This window comes from Nicotiana tabacum, chromosome 13, assembly GCF_000715075.1.
Source record: "Nicotiana tabacum cultivar K326 chromosome 13, ASM71507v2, whole genome shotgun sequence".
In the NCBI taxonomy this organism is placed as follows: Eukaryota; Viridiplantae; Streptophyta; class Magnoliopsida; order Solanales; family Solanaceae; genus Nicotiana; species Nicotiana tabacum.
In genome coordinates, this window is record NC_134092.1 from 94,002,930 (window position 1) to 94,030,910 (window position 27,981).

Here is a 27,981-nt window from a genome sequence, read left to right on the forward strand (position 1 = left end):
ATACAAGCAGATATATATAGGATGTATATGTACATAAAAATGACTAAAGTAACCCTTAAATATAATACTTATTCTTTTTATTTTTTGTTTAGCCGGGAGTCTTTCAGAAATAGCCTCTCTGACTTTTAGGGTAGGGGCGTACATCTCACCCGAGGAAAAGCTCAAAACCATATATTATCTTTGGCTTTAGACTCAAAGTCATACATATTCTTTCACATTGAGCACTAATAGTCCATTTACTTTAACAAAGTGGTGCACTTTTAGTCATAACACTGAGAAAAAGCCCAAAAACATACATTATCTTTGATTTTAGACTCAAAGTCATACATATTCTTCCACATAGAGCACTAATAGTCCATTTACTTTAACAAAGTGGTGCACTTTTAGTCATAACACTAAATACATTTTAATTTTTAACAGAAATCTAAGATCTGACAAAATATCTATTCCATTTATTTTCTTGTTTACCGAAAGAAATAAAGATGACAAATTTATCTAGATAGCAAATAGTAAATATACATAAAATTTATTTACTATTTATCTATTTACTATACATAAAATATATATTTTACTAAGAAATGTTAAACACCGTTAATTTTTATTTGCAATGATTTTTATCTAGATAACCTCAAATGTTATCTGGATTTTTTATTATATACATAATATTTACTATACGTTGACATAAAATAAATATACGTAAAATATACATTTTACTAAGAATTGTTAAACACCATTAATTTTTATTTGCAATAATTTTTAGCTAGATAACCTCAAATGTTATCTAGATTTTTTATTATATACATAATATTTACTATACGTTGACATAAAATAAATATATATTTATTAGATTTTTTTATTTTAAGGGAGTCAACGTATAGTAAATATACATAAAATAAAAATAAATTTTATGTATATAATAAAAAAATCTAGATAACATTTGAGGTTATCTAGATAACAATCATTGCAAATAAAAATTAACGGTGTTTAACATTTCTTAGTAAATTTATATTTTACGTATAGTAAATAAATAGTAAATAGATAAATAGTAAATAAATTCTATGTATATTTACTATTTGCTATCTAGATAAATGTGTCATCTTTATTTCTTTCGGTAAACAAGAAAATAAATGGAACAGATATTTTGTCAGATCTTAGATTTCTGTTAAAAATTAAAATGTATTTAGTGTTATGACTAAAAGTATACCACTTTGTTAAAGTAAATGGACTATTAGTGCTCCATATGGAAGAATATGTATGACTTTAAGTCTAAAATCAAAGATAATGTATGTTTTTGGGTTTTTTCTCAGTGTTATGATTAAAAGTGTATTATTTTGTTAAATTAAATGAATTATTAGTGCTATATGTGAAAGAATATGTACGACTTTGAGTCTAAAGGCAAAAGATAATGTTTGGTTTTGGGTTTTTTCATATGTCTCACCTCTCCGGACCGCTTGTGGCAATTCATTAGGTTTTTGTTGTTGTTGTTGGATGTTTCGGTTATTTCCCACCATCTTCTTTCAGTTTGGTAAGTAGCTTCTTTTCTTTTCAAGGGTTGGTAGGTAGCACTGAAAGCATCAAAGAGCACAACTCTAACCGGAGCTCGTAACCTCTTTTCTCCACCAAACTAAAGAGAAAGAATGGCGAGTGTATGGACGGCAATGACGGAGACGATCTTGGAGTACACGGGGTTATCGTCGACGGCGTTCTTCACCATTGTAGCAATGATGGTGGTTACTTACAAAGTGGTTTGTGGTATGTTCATCTCTGCCGATGACTTTGTCCCCGTCAAAAGAGAGCCTCTCTACCTCGGCGACTTGACGGAAGAGGAGCTTAAAGCTTATAATGGCTCCGACTCACAAGAGCCATTATTGATGGCTATCAGAGGACAAATCTACGACGTCTCGAGCTCCAAGTTAGTGTCTCTCTCTCTCTCTATACACACACACACACTAAAAATTTGTTGGATTTTCGCTTATTTACTTTGATTAGATTTTGTCCTGGCTTTTGAATTTGATGATCAGCGCTAGGGCTAGACTCGATTTGGGAACAAACGGTAGTTCTGCCTCGTGTAGGATTTCATGACCCAGAAAATAGTGCAAGCGACCTAAATCTTTGATTTTGAACTGGTGACCGTAACAAAGACTGCATAGATTCTATTGCATAGAGATCATTTCCAGCTGCTAACAACTCTTCACCCTGGTTATTCTTCTTTATAAGAGAGAGTAGTCATTTTTCAATGAAGAGTAACCGTTAGAAAGCAAAATATGTTCATAGCTTTGCATACCATTGGGTTAAGACTTGCTAAAGCACATCAAAATTAATTTGCAAACCAAAATGGGTGAAAAACAGGCAACCTGGGAGTATAATTCATCATCAAGAGACCGTGTAAGAAAGTATTATTTGCATCAAGCTGAAAACTAGGACAAGGTATTTTGCGTGTAACTGCAATACCGCACTTGATAGTAATCATTTGTGCTATAATTGAAACATCTCTTTGGATGTCAACGCAATAGGTCTTTTGTCACGAGGCAATTCAACCAATTACCAACTATAATTAGCCTAAAGCACATTCAATTCCTATTACATGGGCTCTTACCATGTAGAATTCAACACAATCTCTTCGTAACTGTGTTCTTTTTTGTTTTTTGAGTGTCTAGTGGCTCATATATGTACATGTAGCAGTCCCTTAACTAGTAGCTGGCTAGCACCTATAAAATTAAAAAACAAAACTAGTAGCTGACCACTGCCATTTCATCGGAGCAAAGTCAATTTTTTGGATGTGGGTGATGTGGGGTTGGTGGGTCTGGGTTGTGCGGGTATTCAGTGAGGTGGTAGAAGTTGGTTGGTTGATTAGGTATGAACCTCACACGGCAACATCTTTTGGTTAATGGTCAGAAACGTGCTCAGTAGCTGGGGTTTGAGCATAGATTATGTGTTCAATAAGTCAAACCCTTAGATAAAGTATCTAAATGAAATTTTTTGGCAAGTTTAAGGGTCGTTGATGTATTCCGCCAATTTCCTTAGTTATGGGGCATCCGCTAATAACACTTTACCTTGGTAAAATTCGTGTGGCATATGGCATAGATATCTTCAAGTCACATTTACCTGTGGAAAAAAGGAAAGAAACCTTTAAGTGATCTGTTTCTACTGATTTAATTTAATGAGGTTATCTCAAAGTGTTGTTGCAGCAAACCCCAGAAAAGGCTTTGTGCATTGTTCTTTTCGCAGTAGAAGGAGTTTGCTGGGTCTTAGTTAGCAAGTATAGAATATGCAACTAGGATGATTAAAAATTCTGCAACTTTCGTATTGGAAACCAGCCAACGTGTTTTTAAAAAAATTGTATTAGCACTGGTCCGAGTTAGCTCGCGTGCAGCTCGAGTATTCCACTAGGTAACTGGTAACTCTGCCCACAGGCTTATGCAGATAAAAAGAAAGAACCTATCTTTTTTTGTTTTCTTTGGGATTTGAATTGTGGTCTTCAAGGTTTCACCTACTTCATTAAGTGCTAGGCCAGCCCCTTTGGTGAAGACCCACCCCAATGTGTGTAAAATAGCTTGGAGTTGGGGGATCTGTTGATAGTTTCGAACACTAGATCGTCAAACATTGAGGAGAAAGAATAATTAGTAAAGGGGTCAAGGTGATTCTTCTGAAATATATAGCTTAGAGAAATTTCTGCTTTCTGACGTGCATCTATATATCAGTTGGTTCCAATTATCGTCATAGCATTCTTTGAGTGTAATACTCATTTTTTTAACCAGATGCATTGCTGCACTTCTTTGGAACTTCATCTTTGATAGCACTAGATATGAATGATAGACTGTTTACAGGCTGCTTTTGCGCTTGTTTTTTTGTAGAACCTACTTAGTTATTTTGCTTGTTGCAAATAGGATGTTCTATGGTGCTGGTGGTCCATATGCAATGTTTGCTGGAAGAGATGCTAGCCGAGCCTTGGCTCAGTTATCATTCAAACCTCAGGATATTAATGGGAACCTTGAAGGCCTTAGCGATGCTGAGCTTGAAATTCTGCAAGACTGGGAAGATAAATTTATTGAGAAGTATGCCAGGGTGGGGCAGCTTGTTCCGAAGAAAACACTAACCAAGAAGGAAGAAGATGAAAATGCTAGCGGGAGAGAAGAAGTGCTGAAAGCAACGAAAGGGGATATAATGCAGGAGGATAGAAGTGTTGAAGTAAATGGAGTACATAAAGCTGGCCATCTATGACTGCAGATCCTAGCCGCTCTATCTGTACAGTATTTAATTCAGGAAAAAATGTGATGTAAGTAGTTCATGCATTCTCCATTCTATAGTGGACCTCCATTTAAACTATGTACTTATATGTTTTGCGTAGTTCTAATGTCTTGAGATAGTGAATCATTTTAAAGAATTGATCACCTCATATCCAGGAGTTTTATGATCCTCTGAAATATAGTTACAATATTGTCCTGCAAAAGTCTTATTTCCTGGATCGAACACTACATTTCCATTTTTAAATGTGTTAAAGAGGCAGGTGCTTGCTTTTTTCTGGTTTTTTTTCCTCATCGTGGTGGCAAAAGGAGCTATACAATTGGAACTCGAGCCGCAGTTTTAATCCATCTGTAGGTATAAGCTTTTAAATAGTATAGTTGAAAAAAAAGGGAAATAGCCACTTTTAACCCTGGCTATTAGAGTTTAGTCGGTATTTAAAAAAGTGATTAGCATATAATTACTCTTTTGACACGGAAAGTTTTTTGGAAAAAAATACCCTTAGTTAAAACATGGAAGAACGTGTGATGAAGTTTGAAATATTTACAACTGTAACTCCAATAATGTGTGGAGTTAAAAAATTCCTTATAGGTGAAACTCCAACATTATGTACAGGAGTTCAAATATTATAGACGTGAAAATCCACCATTAGCTCAACATTTGAAATATATACATAGTATATCTGAAGGTACATAGGAGGTACTCTTAAACTCATATTCCAAATGTATCTTCTCCTAAACACCAAAAAGCTCTTCTGAATCGTTAATGGGGGATGCGCTTTTTCCGAGCAACTCAGAGATGAAAGCTCCGCCACTCCTGGCGGCTGTTTCAGCGGCACGTCTCCGGCGCCACCAGATCAAACGTTGGTGCTAAGCACGAGCTCACGAGCAAAAAGCTCATACAAATCATAAACTATTTCTTATCAAAAAAGAATTGGAAACTAAGAACATAATATTGCACTTTATGTTTATGGAAGAACGTAACCATGACATGGTTGAAGGTAAAAGGAAAAAAGCATGGGCAGAAACTAGAAAGCACAGAATTTGGAGCAGAAGTAGCTCTTGAAATAAAGGATTTCAATTCCGCAGCAGTACTTGGAGTAGGACTCGTCATCAGCTTCCTTGATTCAATCTTGACTCCGACTCTAACGCCTGACGATGCCTTCATTCGTCCTGAAGTCTTGTCAAAATTTGGTTTCGATTACTATGCTGAAGTTTTACCTTTACAAGTGTCAAACTTCAGCTAGTAGAGTTTAACAACCTGTATAAAATTTTATTTCCACTTCAAAGAGTGGCTATTTAGCTCACCCTCGCGATTGCGATGCACAATCATCCAAGTGTACGTGAACGCGAAGGCAAAACTTTCAGCCTTAACAACTTCCTCTTCCGCGATCGCGACACACCTCTCGCGATCGCGTAGAACAACTCTCCCACAACAGGACATCCTCAATAACCCATCGCGTCTGTGACTCCTCCCACACGAACGCGAAGAACATCCTGCTCAAGCTCCGTGATCGTGAAGAATAAAGTCTTCACCAGTCCACTTAACCTTCGCGATCGCGACCCTTCATCCGCGATCGTGATGCATACCAAACACACCAGAAAACAAAAGCTGCAACACATAGAGAAATGATCTGAAACCATCCCAAAACACACCCGAGGCCCCCGGGATCCCATCCAATCATACCAACTAGTCCTAATACACTATCCAAATTTATAAAAAGGCTCGAAACGCCACGAATAATATCAATACCATGAATCACCGATCAAATTCTTTTTTTAACTTTCAAACATTCAAACTTCGCCGAACGCATCCGAATCATACTTAAACATTGCAGAATGACGCCAAATTTTACGTACAAGTCACAAATCACAATACGAACTTATTACAAGACTCAAAATTCCAAGCGAAAATCGATAACACCAAAGTCCACTTCATATCACACTTAGAAAATTCTAAAACTGAGCTCAAAACGACCGGTCGGATTGTTACAGTCAAGGTGGTATTTGATCACGTCCAAGTCACACCCCAAGTAAGGGATATGAAATGATCGTTACAATAATAATTACCCAGCGCGAGTCGGGGTCGAACCTCAAGGAGTTTAATATGGGTGTTAATGTAAACATTTAAGTGATCAACTTGATATAATTCAATTTATCTTTCAAACAAGAGTGTTGTATCAACTTCACTAATTAAACTAGTATGATTTGTGAACTAAGCTAGCAAACAAGTAATAAACAAAATATTTTTGAAGTTTTAACAATTGAAAAAAAACTTAGAGTTGTAATCTTAACCTAGGCATAAGCCTAATGGGTAAAGTCAATTTACGTTTGTTTGGTAGATCGATGTTGTTATGACTCTCAATACTCAAGTACTAACTCGATACCTCGCGGTTAAGGAGTGATTATTCCCAATTTATCTTTCTCAAGTTCAAATGGGTAGTTATAAGTGCATTTCAATATGAGCCCAAATGGGATTATCACTATCTCTAGTTCAAATCCGTTAATTAAACTAATCAATAACTCAACTAGTTCACTTTCTTGTTAGCTAAGTTTTTTTAGACTAAGTTCCTCTCTTTCAAGTAAGAACAAGGTAAAAAAAGCATGAATCAATATTTGCAACCATCAATTCTAACTTTAAAGCATAAACAACGCTAAATAAAACTAACCCAATCAATAACAAGCATAATATTAATAACACATAAGATTTACACACTAGGGTTGGATCAATATCCTAGATAAAAGTCTAGCTACTCATAGTAAAAGACATGGAAAGATGAAAGAAGAAATGAAAGACTCAAAATCAAAAATAAAAGAAAAAGTAGATGATCTTCTCCAACTGTATTTCAAACTTGCTCAAAATAGCCAAAAGTAACTAACTCGTAGCCGCTACAGTGAAAATATTCTCTAAAAAAGTTATAAAGTTCTATTTTGAGGGCTCCCGAAATCTCTGACAAAAATGCCCTTCAGAGGGTTATGCGGTTGCACATTAGCTTTTGCGGTCCGCACTTTGCTGGATTGACATTGCTTGTGCTTTTAGTAGGAAAGTTTTGTTGTCGCACTTTAGCTTTTGCAGTCGCATATCAATTTTTGTGGCCGTACTTCAGGTTCTGCGGACCACATTTGAGGAGGCTTCAGAATTGTTCAGTTGCTCATTCTCTGATCTTTCAAATTTGTCAGTGCGAACCTGTTTTGCGGACCAAGTGCTACCGCACATTTCTTTTGCGGACCGCACTTTTGCCAAAATTTCCTGAAGCTTCAGTTCTTCCTTTGCGGTCGTATTCCTTCTTTTGCGGACCGCAATTTCTTTTGTGGCCGCCGTTGTAATTTTGCGGACTGCACTTTTCTCGGCACTTCTCCTCTTTACTGAATTTGGCTAGAATATCTCCTTTTTGTGTCATTTCTCTTCGTTGAACTTATATTTTCCAACACACCTACAATTTAACTATTTTCATTAGATTAGAGGATAAAATTAGTATTTTCGGACTAAAACCTATAGCAAGAAAACACTAATAAGTGGTTAATATCCACACTTAGTTCTGATTCCAATTGAGGCAAGTTAACCACATATGTCGTAGTGGGTTCAGACTATCTTTCATTATATTTTATTTGCGGACTGCGTCCCTTGATCCTTTGTACTTATGAGTGGTTTAGATATATCCATGTTATGATTTTGTTCTATGTATTATGATATTGCGTTTTAACATTGATTTAAGCCGATATCTTAGCAGGCAGTAGCTCGTTAGGTGGGGATTATGATATGTTTAAACCTTGCATTATATTTTGAGACTTTTGTTATATTGTGAGTGGTTTAGATATATCCATGTTATGATTTTGTTCTATGTATTATTATGATATTGCACTTTAACTTTGATTTAAGCCGAAATCTTAGCTAGTAGTAGCTCGTTAGGTGCTAGTTACGACTCATGAATTTAGATCGTAGCCATTACTTGTTTAACTTGTTAATTCTTATAAGTTATAAACATTGCCTTTGAACAGAAAATAAAAGGGGAAAAAGAGAAAGCTTTTAATAGTCAACTTATAACATGCTAGCATCTACTACTATTATCATTTAAAAGCGAACATGGTTTGGCATCATTTTTTAAAATCAAAATCAATCAAACAAGTGACAAGATGTACTTAACCTGATAAAATATGATACAATCCTTTGACTCCTAACTATTTTTTAAATCTTTGACTATTCCATGATTATACCAAAATCATAACCCAACGCCTTCTAAACGTATAACAATACACTAGAAACTTCTTAATACTTTGGACCAAAAAAATAAATAAAAAATTCTTAATACCAAGAATAAAAAAAAACCCTTTAAGTTGCCCGGTTGGTTTTCCCTCAATGCCTTCTGGGTTGAGCCTGTCTGGGTTGAGCCTGTCGCACAGGGTTTATCTAGTGCAGTTTACATCCTATGTGTAGTTTGCAGCCTATTACACATAGAAAGATTTAACTAGTGCGGACAAAATGCTCACCATAGAGTGCAGAGATTGTGACAGAGATTATAGCGGCTGCCGATTTCCCCTTACAAAAAATAAAAAAAAACTTTAGAGCACTAAACAAACAGTTGCCAGATTGATAAATTGACATTCCTCCTCTTTATAAATTAAATCGAACATAAAGTAAATGCACAATAAAATAATTAAGTTATACACACGTTAACTTGAACAGTAACATTCAAGTTTGACTTTATTTGTTCACACACGTGTCGGTTTGCTAAATCAATTCATGGGAAAAATCGCCTTTTTCTTTCTTACAATAAGAAATTTTATTTTGTTTTAGTGTTCTAGAAAAAAAAAACGAAAAATATATAAAGGAGGAATCATTAAACAAACAAACAAATAAAATCCATCCATAAATGCAAGTCTGAAATCCTGTGGTTTTCAATCCTTTGTGCCCCACCTCTCTCCCTGTTGTTTTTTCGCGTCTCTTTCTCTCTCTTCTTTCCCATCAAAATAATTCATTTTAAGTTCCTTTTTTATTTCTGAAAAAGAAAAGTTCCTTTTTTTCTCTTTTTCTCCTTTGGTTCTTTTTCTTTCCCCCACACAATTATATATATACATTTTCCTATATATATAAATATTTTCTCTCACTAGCCGAAACTTTTTATCTAAAAACCCTAATCTCCATTCGAATTTCTTCTTTCCTTTTTGCTTCAAACCACCTGCATTTGCTTTTCATTCGACGCCAAAATGTATGTGCATATATATACGCACCGCTTTTGTTATCTTTTCGTTTGTGTTCGTGGGAAAATGCCGCATCTTTTTATCTGTGTGATTTTCTTAAACCGCATTTTCGGAATTTGGAAATTCTATTTATTTGAATGTGTGTTTTCTCGTTTATTTCAAGTGTAGGGAATTGGAATGTGGATTTTTTCCTGTATGTTTATCTGCTGGTTAGGGTTTAGAAGAATTTACATTTGTTTTTTTATCGTCTTTGTACGTATGTTTGGTATATAGGAGGAGAATTTAAGGTGCGTGTTGTTAATGTGTTTTTGTTGAGCTTTTAATGAAGGAGTGAAAATTTAATTGATTGACAGGACAATGATGAGCAATGAAGAAGAGAAAAGGTGTCCTCTTTGTGCCGAAGAAATGGACTGGACCGATCAGCAATTTAAGCCTTGCAAATGTGGTTATCAGGTCTTTTTTTTATAAATATTTTCAAGGGAATATTCCCCTTTTAAGTTCCTGTCTTTTGATAGATAATGCTACTTGGAATTGAACGTCACTTAAAATTAACCTTAGGAGCAGCTGAATTTCATCTTCGTGATTTTTTTATTCCTTGTTTTAATTCCAATTACTATGTTTTTTGACATTCAATAATGTTAGGCTTTATGAAATTTTTTGCTGATAGTTTTTGACTCTGCTTTAGAAATTTGATGTATCTTAAAGAATTGTAGATAAAGGTTGGTTATGTACTTTTCAAGTAGTTCTCTCATTTCTTTATTAGGGAGTACAACTTATTTGAATGGGTGAATTGGTTTAGTAGTCTTTCAAACTACTGCCTCAAATACTTTCACAATTTGGCTAATGTCGAATTGATTTAGATGGGTTGATGGCCATTTACCAGACTGCCTTCTGTGCCAGTTTGTAAAATGTCATTCTCAATTTACACCACATTTTATCCTGGTCAACTTAAGGGTGATCCCACTTACCGTGAGAGTTGTTTTCTCCATTGCATGTTCTATCTTCATCAAGAAGTTTCAGAAATAGATGTAGTAGCATACCATCAAAGACCTTATGATGTTATTTAAAGGCTTATGTTCATCCTCTTCTATGCTGCTTTTGAGTGAGTGGTACTTTCTTCATACTGCTTTCACAACACTTTCTATCTTTAGTCAAGTTACATAATCTTAAAAAGTTAATTTTGTGGGAAGTACTTCATGAAATTTTAAAGTTCTTCTTATGATATTTCTGATAACGGGATAGTAGATCTGCTCTATTGTTGAGTAGTGGATTGGAAATTTACTTGTGTGATCTATTTTATGTACGCACCAGTGTATATCGTTTTTGCGCATTGATTCTCTCAAATTCTGATTGAGTAAAAGCTTCAATGAAGGACAGTTAGGTATATTGTAACTAAGATGGGCATACAGTTATTCCCTGCTGCGGAGTGCAAACAATGCTTTCATATTTCAATAGTAACCCAGTTATAAAAGTTTCAGCTAAGTAAGCAAGAGAACATTTAATTATATGATAGCTAGCAGAGTTCATTTTTGAAGGGGCGGTACTTAATTTGTGCTTGAATCAGGTCTCCTAGTTGGTTTCAATTCTTCCAGATAGTTCTGGAGATGTCATCTTCTATATTCAAAGAAATACTGGGAACTTAAATGAGACTACTTCTTCAACTTCTCTCGTGATATTGTTATTGATTAACTTCTTTTAGGAAGGAATACCAAATTTATAAAGTTTCAGGTTTGTCAATTGATTTTTTTTTTGGTGGGTTTTTAACCTCAATTCAATACAGGTGTGTGTTTGGTGTTGGCATCACATAATGGACATAGCAGAGAAAGAGGCATCCGAGGGACGATGTCCTGCATGTCGAACTAAATATGAAAAGGATAAAGTTGTGGCAATGCAAGCAAATTTTGAAAGGTTATTCCCCTGATTGACTAATTTACTTCTCAAAGTGTTGGAGACAGAATCTAACAGACAATTATAAAAACAGGGCAGAGAACAACAATTCAAATCGGAAAAGTAAACCACCAAAGGCAAAGCCAAAAGCTAACGAAGTCAGGAAGGATCTTACAAATGTTCGGGTCATTCAGCGTAAAATGGCATATGTGACTGGGCTGCCTCTTAGTCTTGCAGATGAAGATGTATGGAGCTATTATGTTATACATTTGCTACTTTTAAATATCACTTGTAGAATTCTTCTTGACCATGTGCTCGAAGAAGGTTTCATTATCTTTAATTCTCTAGCATTAAGCAATACTCTTATATTTTTTGGGCAGCTCTTACAGCGGAAGGAATATTTTGGGCAATATGGGAAAATTTCTAAAATTTCTCTATCTCGGACGGCCGGTGGTTCAATCCAGCTATTAACCAATGATACCTGTAGTGTGTGAGTTTGACATATGTCTATCATCTTGGTTCTATGTTATTTGTATTGTAACTGTTGGATTTGCTTGTGTTTGTTTATTTTTTATTTTATTTTTTGGTTTGGTGCAACTTCCCTACTTGTTTCAAGTTACATTCAGAAAAGAGCTAGTTTGTGACAACAGTGATGTTAGGTTTGTTGATTATTACTGGAACTACGACAAATGAAAAATTGAGGTTATCATATGAATATCTCTATTTTTATCTATGAAGGCGTCTAATGACTGAATTTTCTGTTACCTTATCCCAAAAAAATTGTGATTTTGCTGTTGAATTTCTCCCAGGTAGAAGCATTATCACATTCACCTTTATCTGATACTTCTATCATTTTCAGTTAGGATGTTGCAGAACCGTACAGTTTGAATTTAGTGGTAGTTTCTTTCCTTCAAAATTTAGTAGTAGTAGAGAGGCTAAAATGTTGTACATGATAGATTGTAAGAGCTGTCAATACTTAAAAAAAGAATTGATTGTGAGAGATATCAATAAAATATTTTGCAGCAGAAACTGCATGTGGGGGAAAATGGAAGGTTTGATTCGATGTCTGCCTGTAATGTGTCCAGTATTTATGGAAGTTTGCAAGTGTTGAATTGTAGGTGTTATTAGATGATGATGAAATGACAAAATCCTTTTCACTGGACTTTGTCTATTTGTAGAGTGTGCGTGATTTGCTGTCAAGTTTTTTGTTTGATTTTTTCTTTGTCATTTTCTTCCTTGCAGATATATTACGTACTCTAAAGAGGAAGAGGCCATACAGTGTATTCAATTTGTACACGGTTTTGTCCTGGAAGGAAGGTATTTGAGGTAAGGGCCTAACGCTTTCTCTTGGTCAAACACTATCATCATTTATATTTAGTGACAAATGTGAAAATTGTAATTTGGAGAACCTCTAATTTGTTATATAAAAGATAAATTGTTTAGTGTTGGAATGAAGATAGCCCAAATAGAGAGAAATAGATACAAAGGATTCATATATCCGCCTCCAATTGGTTTGGGTTGAGGCTTAGTTGATTTTTTGATTTTGATTTAGTGACAAAGTAAAATTGCCCTTGCAGAGCATCGTTTGGGACTGCAAAATATTGTCATGCTTGGTTGAGAAACACGGTACTGAACATGGTGTTTTGTAATCTCCGCTCTTTCTGTTATGCCCTTTGTGGAAGAATATAAAAGCAACCAATGTCATAGAAATGTTGACATGTGCTTCTTTTGTCCAGCCTTGCAGTAATCCTTCTTGTCTATATTTGCATAGCCTTGGCGCTGATGAAGATAGTTTTGGTAAAGATGAGGTAGCTGCAATTCATACAAGGTATTGGCCATGCAAATATTTACCCTGTGTATCTCCAGTTTGAGACATGCTATCTCTGTTGGGTTTCTGTGACTGATTGAAGTGCTTATGATCCTCAAACTAAAGTTGACAACAACAACAACCCAGTATAATCCCACTAGTGGGGTCTGGGGAGGGTAGTTTGTACGCAGACCTTACCCCTACCCTTGGGTAGAGAGGCTGTTTCCGATAGACCCTCGGCTCCCTCCCTCCAAGAACTCCCCACCTTGCTCTTGGGGTGACTCGAACTCACAACCTCTTGGTTGGAAGTGGAGGGTGCTCACCACTAGGGCAACCCACTCTTGTATCAAACTAAAGTTGACAGAGAGCGGCATATAACTGGATCACATGTAATGAACTTTAACTAGCTATAGTTTTTTTCTGAGTAAGTTCTTCAGATGGGCTGAAGAATAGCACATAAAGAAACATCGTGTCTCAGATTGGCAGTATAAAATTTATATGTCTAAATCCAATCATTTTCCTGCAAAATTTTCATTCGGAAACTCTGTTTCCTAGCTACTGACTTTGACATTCTTTGACAAGATAGATACTCCTGTTTTATCTTAAGTAGATATTATCTTGTACAACTACTATTTGTGGAAGATTATTCTAGACAATTACAACTTCCTGAATGTTTATCATGGAGATAAATGAGGAAACTCAAGCAGCAAATAGCTACATCTAACTGGTTTATATTTGACCGCCTAGTCACAAAATGTTGCATCAATTTGCCTTTATTGATCTGCTTGATTATTCCTTCAAGTGTTCTCCGTTTCTAGAGCTTTATTTTGTCCTAATATGATAGAAGTATGTAAACCTGATTTGGCAATTCATAGGGGCTCGAAACCATCATGTTCTTGATGTTCTCTAGCTATGGTTAGAGGTTATCAAAAAATTCTCTAGCTATGGTTATTCAAATGTTACCAATTCATCTTCCATAGAGAGAACTATCTTAATCTGGGAATATCATGTTAAGCTTGGTTGTACAGCTGTTTGTTATTTATATGCATCTTGGTTCCAGCTCTAGAACTGAATTGTTTATTTGTGTTTCTGCAATCTGATTTTTTTACTTCTGCTGTAGGTTTAGTTTGTTGATACAAGCACCTTAAAGTTTACCAAATATTCAGAACTTGTTACATAGCATTGAAGTTTCAAATTAATGTTTACCAAGACAAACCTGCTAACATATAGTGACAGAAGTGGTGCCTCTTGGCTCTTGTTATGTGAATGAATCTACTATCTTCCTGTTAGAAATGATGAATTATGTTGCATTTTGGGGTGCATTCATGGAAAGATTTTACTACTATGGAATAATAGTGAGGTGGCAGTTTGTATTTTTCTCATTTTTTCAGAATATATTACTGTCTCGTCTTGGAAAGTGACAAGTTCTCTTGCTAATTGGACGTTATAGTAAATGGAGATCTTGCATGACATCTCTGACTGAATCTCTTTATATGCTTCTTTTTGTTGGACCTCACAGGTTCTTGTACTGTTTCTGTTTATTGGCCTTTTACTTGCATAGATAAAGGGTCGATTATACACTGTCTTAATTGGTTGATAAATTTCTCTAAGAGTGTATGCTAACCGGCGGTTTTGCGCTTTGGCGTTTATTCAGAAGTAGGGTTCAACAAATTGTTGGTGCCACTAGTAGTGCAATGAAACGCTCAGGAAATGTCTTGCCACCTCCAATTGATGAATTGTCCAATACTAGCTTTACTTCTACAGAGAATTCTACCATTCGAAGTGCAGTAAGTGTAAAATCTTTAGTGTTTTATTATGCTTGTTGGTAGTATATTTCTGTAGCAAAGTATCCAAGGCAATCACTTCCCTAATTTTCAGTGCAGAAGATGCTATATTTTTTCTGTTGTAAGCTCTGATATTTTTGGAAGCTACCATTTCTTGATTTCTGGCTTGAACTGAAAACATTCTCACCAGATCCTTTTTGCGTTTTTAGGGTGCAACTAATGATACAGTGGATCACCGTAGCTATATGGCTCGTGTAGTCCCTTCTAGTGATAAGGATGGAGGTGCTGGTGAACCAAACGGAAGGACAACTTTCGTAGATGTTGGATTGTCTAATAGTTCTCGTTCAGAGAAAGATGGAAATAGTAGTGAGGATAGTAGAATTTTGGATTTGTGTTCCAATCTATCTTCCATACCAATTAACAAAGATAATCATGCTCAAGAAACATATTCTGATAGAGTGTTATTTGAAGTTCCGTCTCCTAACCAGCCTGTCAATCATCTGCGAAGGGATCAAAACTCTACAGAAATTTCAGATGAACCATTCAGGGAAGACTCCACATCTTTTGATGGTCAACGATCGAAGGATTTGAATAGTATTTGTCAAGAGCCATTTCTTATGTCATCCCGCACTGCTAAATGTACAGAGGATTATGGTGGCAATTCGCTCTTGCATAGGGCATGTAGTCCGAGTATCAATGGCATGGAGCATCGATCATTACATAAACAAGCAGAAGAAGCTTTGCTGCCACTTTCATGTGTAAATTCCACACTAAATGATGGATTACATGACCTGAAATTTCAAAGTTCCGTGAAGTCTGATACAATTTATAGAGGTTCTAACTCATTCTCCAATGAAGAAATAGTGGAGCACTTACGAAGGACTGAAAATGGTAGCTTGAATAATTTTGATGAAAGTTCTGCATTCAATCCCGTGAAGAACAGTATAATTTCAAACATTTTAGCTATCGACTTTGGTTCATGTGAAAATTCCCTGACCTCGCGTCACAGCTTAACTGGCCTGTGTAATGAACCTAATGGGCAGCGTGGTTCCTGGAGTTCTTTGCACAGCGGTCAAGGGTTCTCATTTATGAAGCAAGATGGTTTTTCAAGTCAAAGGGCTGATTTGGATTCTTCTTCTAGTAATATCAGTCTGATGTCAAATCAGTCATCCATCCTTCATGACTTCAGAGAAAGGAAAGAGCAGCATATGCATGAGTCTCAGTATCAGAGTAAGTGTTAACAGAAATTTTTCTTTATTTGATGCCTAAGATAGTTGATTTTTGCTGCCTAAGTTTGTCATTCATGGGCCTGTCTTCCTTTTCCTTTCAAGTGCTATATCCTATGTTGTTTACTATTGTATGATGTCTTTTCCTGTACCCACTAGACAAGATTTTATTTAACGGCGATGGAAATGGGGCTGCAAAGGCTGTGGACCTGCTAGCAGGGTAAGGGAGTGACTTGCGGAGCTGTAGAATAATGGTTTTTACTACAGCTGTAGAGCGGGACTGGGAGTTTTTTTTTTAATAAATAAATTATACTCAGATTTAGTCTGAGTATAATGTGTTATATCAAACATAGTCACCTAAAAAGAAAGAGGGGCCCTATATCTGACCTCTTTGATACAATACAGAAGAGACATGAACCATGGTTCCTTTCGACCAAATTGTAAGGCAACTTATAGCTGGGCCAAAAGGAAATGTTTTGGCTGTAAATTATGAACCAAGGCTCACAGTTGTACGACTATTCTCAGGCTGTGTCTTCTCAAGTCCTTCCTCATGCGCTACTGTTGCTTACTAAATCTCCATCATCTACCTTTGTTGGTTGCTTCTCTATCTTCAAGCATATTATACCACTATAGACCATAAAATTCCTTCCCCCCTGCCAATTCTCTAGATTGAGCCAAAAGGATCCAAGTTCAATTCAGAGAAACAAAGAAACAAAGGTGGTGCCTTTACTTCTTCTTTGGCAGAGTTAAGTGTACAATACAATAAAAAAGATGCCAAGGGGCAGGGGCAGGGGCAGGGGCAGGGTGGGCTAGGTGTCTGGTGAGGAATACAGGGGAGGGTGTGTGAAATCTTTTGTCGGGACAGAGTTGAACAGCCCAGAAGTGGCAGTTTGGGTGGGGGTGGGAGGTGGGGGACCACTCTGGCACATCTCAATTCCCGTCCATCATTACAGTTATTTTAAACCAGGGTTAAACTAGTTTCTAACCTTACTGCTGCTTGAGCATTATTCTTCTGGCATTAAAATTTAATTTGCTTTGGTATGTTTTCTGACAAGCATTTCACCTAATGCTTGATTGCCGCTTTATAATTCAACAAGTTAAAACTCTTGACAGACAAGATTGAGTTGCTCTAGTGGTAAGCACTCTCCACTTCCAACCAAGAGGTTGTGAGTTCGAGTCACCCCAAGAGCAAGGTGGGGAGTTCTTGGAGGGAGGGAGCCGAGGGTCTATCGGAAACAGCCTCTCTACCCCAGTGTAGGGGTAAGGTCTGCGTACACACTACCCTCCCCAGACCCTACTAGTGGGATTATACTGGGTTGTTGTTGTTTAAAACTGTTGACAGCACTAGCAGGAATATTAAAAAGTTCTAGCTCTGCCTGGTATTGATCTCTAGGGAGGAAATGGTATGTTAGGCCGCAAAATGTGCTCCAAGAAGGAATTACATAGGACTTTATATGTGCATGTGCGTTTTCATGAGTTAATTGAGTTTTGTGATGGAACCAACTAACTTCCTGTACCATGTTACTGCTAAGCATTTTAATATGAAAGCATTACATCATTACTAAGTTTGGGCCCATTTAATTTCAAACTGAATCTGTCGAACTGTCTTAGCAGTCTCAAGACCAAAAGGTCTGGCTCCACCCGGGTTCTCAATACCCTCAAGGGACCTGCCTCCTGGTTTTCCGTTGTCTGATGAAATTGGAGGATTCCCTCATACTCTCTCTGGTAACTCTCCTGTCCCGTTGTTGGATATTTTAATGGCAAGCTTCTTCTGTTTCCAAAAAAAATTGATAATAGGTTCTTACTGTTAGTTCTATCTATGCAGGAAGTCAATTAGTAAATAGTTCATCAAATTTGATTCACCCCCCATCAACGAGAAGCACTAGAACTGTAGGTGAGGCTGATTTTGTTGACCCTGCCATATTAAGTTGTGGTAAAGGCAAGCCAACAAATGGTTTAAGTATCTCAGGCCTGGAAGTTGGGTCTCAGAGGAGAGCTTTGGAAGATGAGGCAAGGCTCTGGCTTCTGATGCAACAAAATTATGCTGATCAAGAAGGGAAATTCTCACGTGTTCTTGCTTCACAAACTCCATCTGCACATCTGGATCAGAGGTTTCACGGTGCAGATGAGTATGCTGGCCTAAATGATTTACGTGGCTTTTCATCAAGGCTGGTGGATCAACGGCAAAACGTTGATCAATCTCTGTACACACACTTTTCCCAGCAGAAGCTTGCGAATGGCCACAGTTCTAATGGCTACCAGCATAATGTTTTGGATGAGTTCCAATGTAGAAATGAGGTTGGCAGGATGGCGGAACTTCAGAGAAATGACAGATTAGGTCTCAACGGATACTATGCTGGGAATGGAAATCTAACATTCCAGGGGTCCAGGTCCGGCGATGTATTTGCCAGGGTGTTTGGGATGTAAACTGTCTGTCACTATGCAAAACGAAACTGTCGTAATTACGTTATTGCTATGTAGTGTGCGGAAAAGTATAAATATGTTACTAATTACTTACTACATTTGATCTTGGCTGTTTTGGGTTCTAATCGGGTGGTAGGATGTTGCAAATCCTCTAGGTCAACGACTCCTTACTCCCGTTCTTCAAACTTAATATTTTTTATAGAGAAATTTCTGATCAAGGATAAGAATAAAAGCTCATATCTAAGTGAGTCCTTGTTTCGGGCAGAAAAAGCGACATTACTCAATTATCAAACTAGTTGTAATGTTTTCTTATCCATGAATATGTCACCAGGGCATTCTCTACTTCTAATAAGCCATGAATTAGAGCAGAATAATTCTCAACATTCTCTAGTCTTTGCCCCTATCTTGTTTTTTTCCACATTGTTGGACAAACTTGTTCGTTTTGGGTTAGTATGATGCACATTTTCCTAATTCATTTGGACCTAAATGTAGTTTGCTACATCTATGACTGATTAAAATTGGTGCATAAATTTAACGGCCCGTGGCAGAAATTATTTACATTCAGTAGCCGAAAAAGTGTATAAAACTTGTAATTTTTGTATATAACATACAAATATATATATACAAAAAATATATATATTTTTTGGCTATTATTTTGAAAGCGGCTATACGGTTTCATTTTTCCTAACATATCCTAAACGCCAAAATAAAAGTGTCCTATGATAATTAGGCATTTAGCTAGCAAAGCCAATTCACGAACTAAAACATTGCATTAAGAAATCTGTAACATGCTTACTTTAGTTTCTAGTAAGAAAATGGATTAGGTTGGCATCCATAACTTGTACTATATGTAACAAAAATAAATGTATATTTAAATTTTTATGAAAACGATAAAAATGGAATGGAAATTATATTTTAGAAGATTAAAGATATAAAAAAGATCATTGAAATCTACAAATTCTTCAAAAATTTTACAACTTTTTTCTTTTTTGCTTTCATCCTATAGTCTAGATAGATAATTTCCGAACTAATTCCTCATCTTAGAATTGAATTTACTTCTCACTTGACCTTGTAAAAGTATAACAGAATTATTGTTACTCATTTAATTTAAACATGATAAGAAGCGCAAAAGAGGTTCAATAATACGGTTTTGGACGTCTAAGACGAAAAACAGGAAGATAAAACTACTATTTGCTCCAATTAGTTTAATCTTTAAATTTAATATATATCTGACTTCATTAACTATTGCCTAACTCCAATAGATAGCCGAACCACCATGCTAGGGATTAGGGATAGTTTGTACCTAATAAAACTTATTAAGGCGCAGATATTTCACTACTTTGCAATTAGGTAGTGCTAATGAAATACTCCATCTGCTTTAATTTATCTGTCTTATATCACTACTAGAAATTGGTCTATTGCAACATTATTTTGCTACAGTGCTACTTCTGACTTTAGTTTAAGATCAATATATGTATATATATACACACACGCACGAGCTCCCGTTATGTGCGAGATCCGGGGAAGGGCCGGATATATATATATATATATATATAGGGCAGCTTGGTGCACTAAGCTTCCGTTATGCGCGGGATCTAAGGAAGGGCCGGATCACAAGGGTCTATTGTATGCGGCCTTATCCTGCAATTCTGCAAGAGGTTGTTTCCACGACTTGAACCCGTAATTTCCTGATCACATGGCAACAACTTTACCAATTACGCCAAGGCTCCCCTTCATATATATATATATATATATATATATATATATATATATATATATATATATATATATATATACACACACTTTAGTCCAAAGGTGTTTGAAGAGTAGAAGTAGCACAGTTTCAATACTATATTACTAGTAGCTAGGAAAAGTTGTGGCAATTGCATTGCTTCTATTTGGCTAGCTCTTGCAGTAGTTGCACTGCTTACTTATTTTCTTCAAGAATTAATGAGGAAGAAGAAGAAACTTCTTCCAGGGCCAAGAGGACTTCCACTTATTGGGAATCTTCACATGGTAGGCAAGAATCTTCACCACGATCTTTATAAAATAGCCAAAAAACATGGTCCCATAATGTCCATGCGATTTGGTCTTGTTCCTGTCGTTGTTGCTTCCTCTCCTTATGCTGCAGAACAATGATCTGGTTTTTGCTAGTAGACCATACAGTGAAGTTTCTCAATACATTTTCTATAATCAGAGAAATCTGGTCTCTAGCAAGTACGGACCTTATTGGCGAAATATGCGTAAATTGTGAACTCTACAATTGCTTAGCAATGTCAAGATCCATTCTTTTCAGCCTATGAGGAAACAAGAAGTTGGAATTCTTGTGAATTTCCTCAAACAGGCTGCTGCTTCTGATGGCGATGTTGTGGTTAATCTTAGTGATAAAATTGGATCTCTTAGCGCGAACATGGCGTGCATGATGGTATTTGGGAAGAAGTACATGGACGAGGATCTTGGCGAGAAAGGTTTCAAGGCTCTGGTTCAAGAGACAATGCGTATAATAGCGATGCCAAAACTTGGTGATTACATTCCTTTTCTCCAAGGATTGACTCGTCGTATGAAAGAATTAGCTAATCTTTTTGATGAATTTTTGGAGAGAGTTATCGATGAACATGTTCAACAATCCACTAATGAGCTGAAGCAAGCTAAGGATATTGTTGATACACTGATGGGCATTATGCAATCTGAAGAAGCTGAGTTCGAGTTTGATCGTCGCCATGTCAAAGCAGTTTTGCTGGTAATGTTCACTCTAAATGCCCTTTCTTTGTCTGTCTGAAGTTAGGGTTAGTTTCACTTGTACTGGACACTAACAATAAAGTCATATAATTGCTTACCTTAAAAGAATTTTACCCACTATTATAATAAAGTATCAAAACTACTTTTTATATATATTTAAACCAGGTTTTCACCTCCTGAGGTGTTGGGGTTTGGAGAGACTCCTACCATGTCTATTCCAACAAAAAACAGAGCAAGTACAATGGAGGGGACATGTACCTGACCTTCAGAAAAATGAAAAGGACCGACCAAGTCAGTCTTCAAAAAACATGAGAGGATTAAAATAAAAAATTATACATCTTCCTTCTCATGTCAGACTAAACGAAAATTAACTTACAAAGAAATAGGATTTTTCATACCTAATTCTAAAACTAGATAGTTGCCACTTGTCTAGTAGAAAAGGGCCCTTTACATTTCTTGGGAACTGCTGGAATGTATAGAAAAAAATCACTGTTTCCACTAGAGGCTGCATTCTTGGGTAGCATGTCAGCCACTAGGTTGGCTTCTCTGTAGCAGTGGGTAACATGAACATGACTTTGTTTAATGATCCGAGAAGTGTCTTAAATGATTTTCTTAAGCATGAGATTGTTTGTGTCTCTCATTGCGAGCATGTTGGCTACTATATGTGAATCAATCTCCAGATAGAAGTCATTATGGCCTTCTTGAGTACACCATTGTACTCCTTTTTTTGCGGCCAAAGCTTCTGTCATATTATTACTATTACTCTGAACTGGTATAGAGAAAGCCATCAAAAGATCTCCTTGTTCATCCCTGACTACGCCTACTATTCCTGCACTTCCTGTTCCCATAATAAAACTTCCATCCGTGTTCACTTTAATCTTCCTTTCTAGTGGTTTTTGCCATGTGACTTGGCTTATAATAGTTGTGGGTCTTCAAATTTCTACCTTTTCATAGAATATAAACCATGGCCATGTCACTTTGCATCTTGGGAAAGCCATTGTAATAGCTGATTGAATGTTCCAACTCACCTGCTGTTCCATTTTCCTAATGTAGAAATTCCTTTGATCCCCATATCTACATGAACACCAACTACTCCATATGACCCAACTTATGACCAAAGTTAATGCATGTATGATGAAGTTGTGAAGTTTATTCCTCGACTTCACTTCCCGCCAATTCTTGAAGATTCTTCTAATGGGCCATTTTTCATGTTTGATTTCTAGAGGAGCCCCAAAAATATTCCAGAGGTGTTTACTAGTATCTCCTTCAATAAAGATATGTTGCATCGTGTCTCCTTTTGGGTTATTGCACACCTGGGCACTTTATGATTACCAAAGTTAGCAATAATAACATCAAAAGGTAACTTACCAAGATATAGTCTCCAGGTTAGGAAGGATAATTTGAAGGGGATACTAATGAGCACATGTTCTCCAGAGATTCATTTTTTTTATTTTCTGCTCCTTATTAGCTGCCAAGCACTTTTGTTGGTGTATAGACCATTGGCTGAAGCTTCCTAGATAGCATAGTCTTCTTTATTCTGATCTCCATTGTCTATAGCACAAATATGTGCGTCTGTTTGATCATTGAGAGTGACTCTAAGTTTCTCTATGTTCCACTGATCATCTCTGAAGAAATCCTTTACAACGATAGACTTAGTGTGTCTTTTGTGGGCAAAATGATCAGCAAGTGCACCTGTCCCCGACCAATTCCCACCAAAAACTACTGTTACCCTCATTGATAAATCATCGAATATTTTTCTCAACTTTTTCTCTAATTTGCGTCAAATATTTCCAAACATGCGAGTCCCCTGAGGCCCATTTTTTCTTCACCGAATGAGACCTAATACAATATTTAGATCTTAAGTAGGAGGCCCAGAGAGGATTGTTGGTTCTAACTCTCCACCATCTTTTCATGGTGAAAGTGTTGCTAATGTCGTACATCGATCTTATGCCAAATCCACCTTCATCCTTGGGAAGACAAAGGTTCTTCCAGACACTCCAATGATATTTTCTTTTATTCGCTGAAGTACCCCAGAAGAAGCTTCCAAAATATTTTTCAATCAGGTCAAGAGTACCTTTAGGTGGACTCATGGCAGACAATGTGTAAGTAGGCAAAGATTGAATGATGCTTTTGATGAGAACCATTCATTCACCATAAGTTAATATTTTACTTTGCCAACCGTTGAGTCTCTTGACAATTTTAATCACCATCGCATCAAAGTAAATAATTTTCTTTCTCCCCACGTATAGAGAACATCCATGATAATTGAAGGGAAAGACTTATCCATGAATCATGTAGCCTCCCCCATTCTATTAATTCTGTGAGCTCTCGCTTTAGGATCAGTAAGGAAATAGCTCTTACTTTGTTGACTTTTTGACTAGAAGACTTCTTATAATTGCGAATTTGTTTCATGATCAACCTGACTGATTTGTTATTTCCACCACTGAAGATCACTATATCGTCTGCATATGCCAGATGATTTATTTGAGGGCCTCTGTGATTCAAATAAAAAAGAGTGAAATCAGGGTTGTGTTGAAATTGATTGAGTGATCTGGACATAATACCATTAAAATCTCCAATGCACCATAGACCACTGATTACTCTACTAATGTTTTCAATACTTTCCCATAAATCTTTTCTCTATAGTAGTTTACTTTGCATAAACTACTGTAACATGAATATTTTCATCTACATTATAGTCATTTATGCTTAAAGTAATCTGCTGCTCTTCATTGGTAACAACCACAGCTTGACAATTCTAAAAATATCATATTTGGCCATTGTCATTGGCCACACAATGCAAGAATCCCAAGAACTTTTTGTAGCCTTCAATTTTGCTACTATCAATGAAAAGTTCAAAGATAGCCACATATTCACATTTGTTGATGTTGATCAATATTTTTAATTTATGAATTACCTTTTTGGATGTCACTCCTCTAATATTCCAAAATATCGTACTAATCATGGATAATTTGAGAGTTTAATTATCCATTTTTCTACGTTCCCTCTATAAGGAGGTGGGGTTTTTTCTTTGTTCTTTCTTCCACTCTTCCTCTGTCTGATTCTGCCTCTTCCATTGAGTGGCCAATCATCATTATCAAATTCTTTTTCTTCTTCTTGGGATGTTTCTTTGCTAGCCTTTTCAAAATTCTGCTTTGATATAAAAGGGGCTGACACTTCTTGCTGTGAATCCTATCCTTATTTTTGTTTATTTTGTATTCCCTCACAGTACAAATCAACAGTCATGTGCATAGGTTCTTGATTTTTCTACTATGTATCAATACTACTAGTTTGAAAACTGATGCATTCTTGATACTTTTTCTCAGTTGTGTAATTGTCTTCATTGCTTTGTTCCCTTCTGTCATACATCTCATCCTACTCAAGCTCCTGATTGTTGTGCTTAGAACTGTCACTATGTTCATCACTTTCAATAGCTTTTTTTTGTTGCTTTCCTCTTTATGTTGTGCTATTGTAGTAGGCTGCACTCTATCTGATTCATGTGTTTGATTTCCTTCTGTTTCGGCATTTTCAGGGTGAGTATTTTTGGATATCCTGCTATTAGCAGGCATCCTAATGTTTAAGTCCTTGTCGTGATGCTCCTACATATTGCTCTGCTCTGGTTGACCCCTTTCTATTTATTCTATAGTGTTTTCAATAGTTATCTCTATGCGACGTTGCTGATTATTTAGCTTGCTCGAGGTTCCCTTGATGATTCACTTCCTTTGACTCATAGTAGGTTTGAACAGAACTTTGCTTCTTTTTTGTGGCATCTTAGTTTTTCTCTTTTTTCTCTTCCTGGTAATGGTTCTTTCCTTGTTGTTCTAGTTCGCTTCTTGTTCTATTTCTTGTTCTTCTTTCTTCTTATTTTCTTCCTGTTCTTTTGCTTTTGCTTCTTCCTTTTTCTTTTGTCTGTTCCTCTTAGTGTTGGGGACATGCCATACTCTTTGTCCTTCTTGGCTTTGATATCCTTTGTAGTTCCCTCTCCTATGGTTGAGGTGCTAATTTCCGTAAAAATCTTCTTCTGTTGCTTATTTGTCTATCTTGTTTTTCTGTTTGTCATCCTTTGTGTTGGTTAGCGCAGCTTCATGAATCCTAGATTCTTTCTCTTTGTTTCTTTCCCTGTCAAAAACTCTGCATTCAATTAGAGAGTGGCCTAATATTCTGCAATGTTTGCAGCACTTTGGTACTCCCTCATATTCTAGCTTTTAAGTAGTTCCTTTTAGTAGATTAGTTTCATCCTCCTGGCCTAGCCACACAGATTGCAGTAAAGGCTTGGTGAGGTTGCCTTCCACTCTGACCTTTGCCATTCTAGGCCTTGTTCTGTTGTCAATTGCAATATTCATAGAAAGGGAACTCCAGCTGGGCTCAAAACCTGCTTAACGTCGTAATACCAGGTATGACAATTTTCAATCGATCATTTATACCAATCTATTTTACAATCTTCATCATTAGCAACATCAATAAATACTGTACGGTAATCGTAAACCCCAATTGTTACCTCTCCTTTGAGCGATACTTTCTCTGCTAAAACTGATTTGATGCGTTCTATGTTAGGATGAGTTCTCAGAAATTTTCCAATAATAGTATATTTACATTCTCCTGCCATCACGCCATTATAGTCGCTTGATTTGAAAATAACCATTGGCATTCCATTATTGGTGGTGATTCTAGCTTTCACATTTGGGTCGGCCAATCTGTTACTTTTGGATTTTGTAGGAGCCGTAACTGTAGCTGCATAATCAACTTTTTGATGAATAGCCTCTTTTGGGTTGGTCGCCATAGCGGGTGGAGCAAGATTCCCAGTCGGAAGCACCGAGATATCGTCGGCCAGCATCCCCATCTCGGCTACGCGTGTATTCCACTCTCCAAAGAGAGGGTTTATGTGACTGTTGGTGGATAAAAACGTTATTGTGTACGGAGAGATTTTTGTTTTAGAGAGAGATTTTGTTTGCTAAGATTCAAAGTCGACAATAGTAACAAAACTACTTTTGTCTTATTAAACTAACTCAACTTTACCTGGTATAGCAAAAAATTCATGAAACTTTACACACCATAATAATAAAGGCACCTTGATGGGTAGATCTGTATTAGATTCCATGGGTAAAGTTTATAATGACTTTATTATAATGAGTAAAGTTCAGTTTATCTAAAATGCGTTTCGGTACATAAAGCGTTTCGTATTCATGCAAGGACCGAGAGAATACCACAACTCTAGAGATGTGAGGTAAATAACCTACCTTAATGCACGTATTTTGAAAAAATATGACAAAATAAGTTGAATTTAAAAGTATTACAAAAAGGTTGTCTTATCATATATCCTGTATTGCAAAACTAGTAGCTTAAGCTTAGTTGATTAAACAATATTCTTCCCCAAGTATTTCATGATTTCAACTGACTAATTTGATATTTTTCTTCTATGGCTTCACTAATTTAGGTTAGAAAATTATACTATATAGTTTTGCCTATGTAATAATGATATTGATATTGATATTTGGTAATTGTTGTATACTGTTTTATGATATGCTAGCTCTACTGCTCTAATTCCTACTGAAAACCTTTACGTGACTGAGCAGTTATGACTTTCCGATACTATATAAAAATAGTCGTAGGATAATAGTTATATTGTACCATGCAATATTCTTTTTGCTCTTCTCTTGGACTGTATAGTGAAAACTTTAAGTTTCCAATTAGCAGTATGTTTTGAGTTTATAACTAAAGAATAACGATATATGTAGGACTTGCTTATGGCTTCAATGGATACTTCATCAACAACGGTTGAATGGATTTTATCAGAACTTATAAGGCACCCTAATGTAATGAAAAAACTCCAAAACGAGTTGGAACAAGTTGTTGGTAAAAACAGGATGGTTGAAGAATCAGACTTAGAAAATCTGGAGTACTTAGAAATGGTTATAAAAGAAGGTTTTAGGCTCCATCCAGTAGTACCACTATTGATTCCTCATGAGTCCATTAAAGATTGCACGGTTGATGGTTTTCATATACGTAAAGGATCCCGAATTTTGGTCAATGTTTGGGCAATTGGAAGAGATCCAGATGTTTGGTCTGAGCCAGAAAAATTCATACCAGAGAGGTTTTTAGGGTGCAACATTGATCTCAAGGGACACAGTTTTCAACTTTTACCATTTGGCTTTGGTAGAAGAAGTTGCCCTGGTTTGCAGCTCGGCCTCACCATTGTCCGATTGTTGATAGCACAATTGGTTCATTGCTTTGATTGGAAGTTACCAAATAATATGTTGCCAAAAGATCTTAACATGAATGAGAAATTTGGTTTAGTTACAACTAGAGTTCAATATCTAATGGCCATTCCCACATATAGATTGCATATACAGTAGATTAGTTGCATTTTCTTTGGCCTGAATAATACGAGGAGAAGACCAAAAAAAGAGGGGGATTTTGTCTTATGTTCACGATTTTAGATGTATTCTTCGAAATATATAAGCAAACATGTTTGAAACATTATCGTTTAAAGCAAGACATGACAACATATTGTGATGGATCAGTATATTTTATGTTTTGAAGCATGTACTATTAAATCGAATTAGCACTTAAAATTTCTTTTTGTTTTTATCTTCGATCAATTTTTTAAATAAATATCTGACATAGTTTCGAGAGAAGAAACCTCATGTCTCGGAAACACCCTTGTATAAGCATCA

General features: G+C 36.2%; 2 protein-coding genes and 1 pseudogene across 6 annotated transcripts; all 3 read left to right on the plus strand.

The window, feature by feature from the left end:
* Positions 1-1,479: 1,479 nt before the first annotated feature.
* LOC107808742 (membrane steroid-binding protein 2-like) lies at positions 1,480-4,398 on the plus strand. Its single transcript, XM_016633309.2, has 2 exons — positions 1,480-1,912; positions 3,888-4,398. The coding sequence occupies exons 1-2, from the start codon at positions 1,638-1,640 to the stop codon at positions 4,219-4,221; spliced, it is 609 nt and encodes a 202-aa protein (XP_016488795.1). The 5' UTR covers positions 1,480-1,637; the 3' UTR covers positions 4,222-4,398.
* Positions 4,399-9,251: 4,853 nt separating this feature from the next.
* LOC107808741 (uncharacterized) lies at positions 9,252-18,664 on the plus strand. 5 transcript variants are annotated; one of them, XM_016633308.2, is made up of 12 exons: positions 9,252-9,448; positions 9,794-9,893; positions 11,221-11,348; positions 11,422-11,572; positions 11,708-11,817; positions 12,570-12,653; positions 12,905-12,953; positions 13,064-13,155; positions 14,789-14,921; positions 15,128-16,148; positions 17,759-17,869; positions 17,970-18,664. In XM_016633308.2, coding segments are annotated over exons 1-12 (2,583 nt in total). In that variant the 5' UTR covers positions 9,252-9,446; the 3' UTR covers positions 18,572-18,664. The 5 variants fall into 5 exon arrangements, with proteins under 5 accessions (XP_016488794.2, XP_016488792.2, XP_075084286.1 ...); XM_016633306.2 differs by having other exon boundaries at positions 9,257-9,448; positions 17,756-17,869; XM_075228185.1 differs by lacking the exon at positions 9,252-9,448 and adding an exon at positions 9,507-9,525 and having other exon boundaries at positions 17,756-17,869.
* Positions 18,665-20,384: 1,720 nt separating this feature from the next.
* Positions 20,385-27,825, plus strand: LOC107808740 (cytochrome P450 71AU50-like; annotated as a pseudogene).
* Positions 27,826-27,981: the final 156 nt, after the last annotated feature.

Coding starts and splice junctions, on each gene's coding strand:
- LOC107808742 (XM_016633309.2), top strand. CDS start 1,638: ATGGCGAGTGTATGGACGGCAATGACGGAGACGATCTTGGAGTACACG. Junction 1,913..3,887: donor TACGACGTCTCGAGCTCCAA/GTTAGTGTCTCT, acceptor TGTTGCAAATAG/GATGTTCTATGGTGCTGGTG.
- LOC107808741 (XM_075228183.1), top strand. CDS start 9,578: ATGTGTGTTTTCTCGTTTATTTCAAGTGTAGGGAATTGGAATGTGGAT. Junction 12,954..13,063: donor ATGCTTGGTTGAGAAACACG/GTACTGAACATG, acceptor TCTTTTGTCCAG/CCTTGCAGTAATCCTTCTTG. Junction 17,870..17,969: donor ATTCCCTCATACTCTCTCTG/GTAACTCTCCTG, acceptor CTATCTATGCAG/GAAGTCAATTAGTAAATAGT.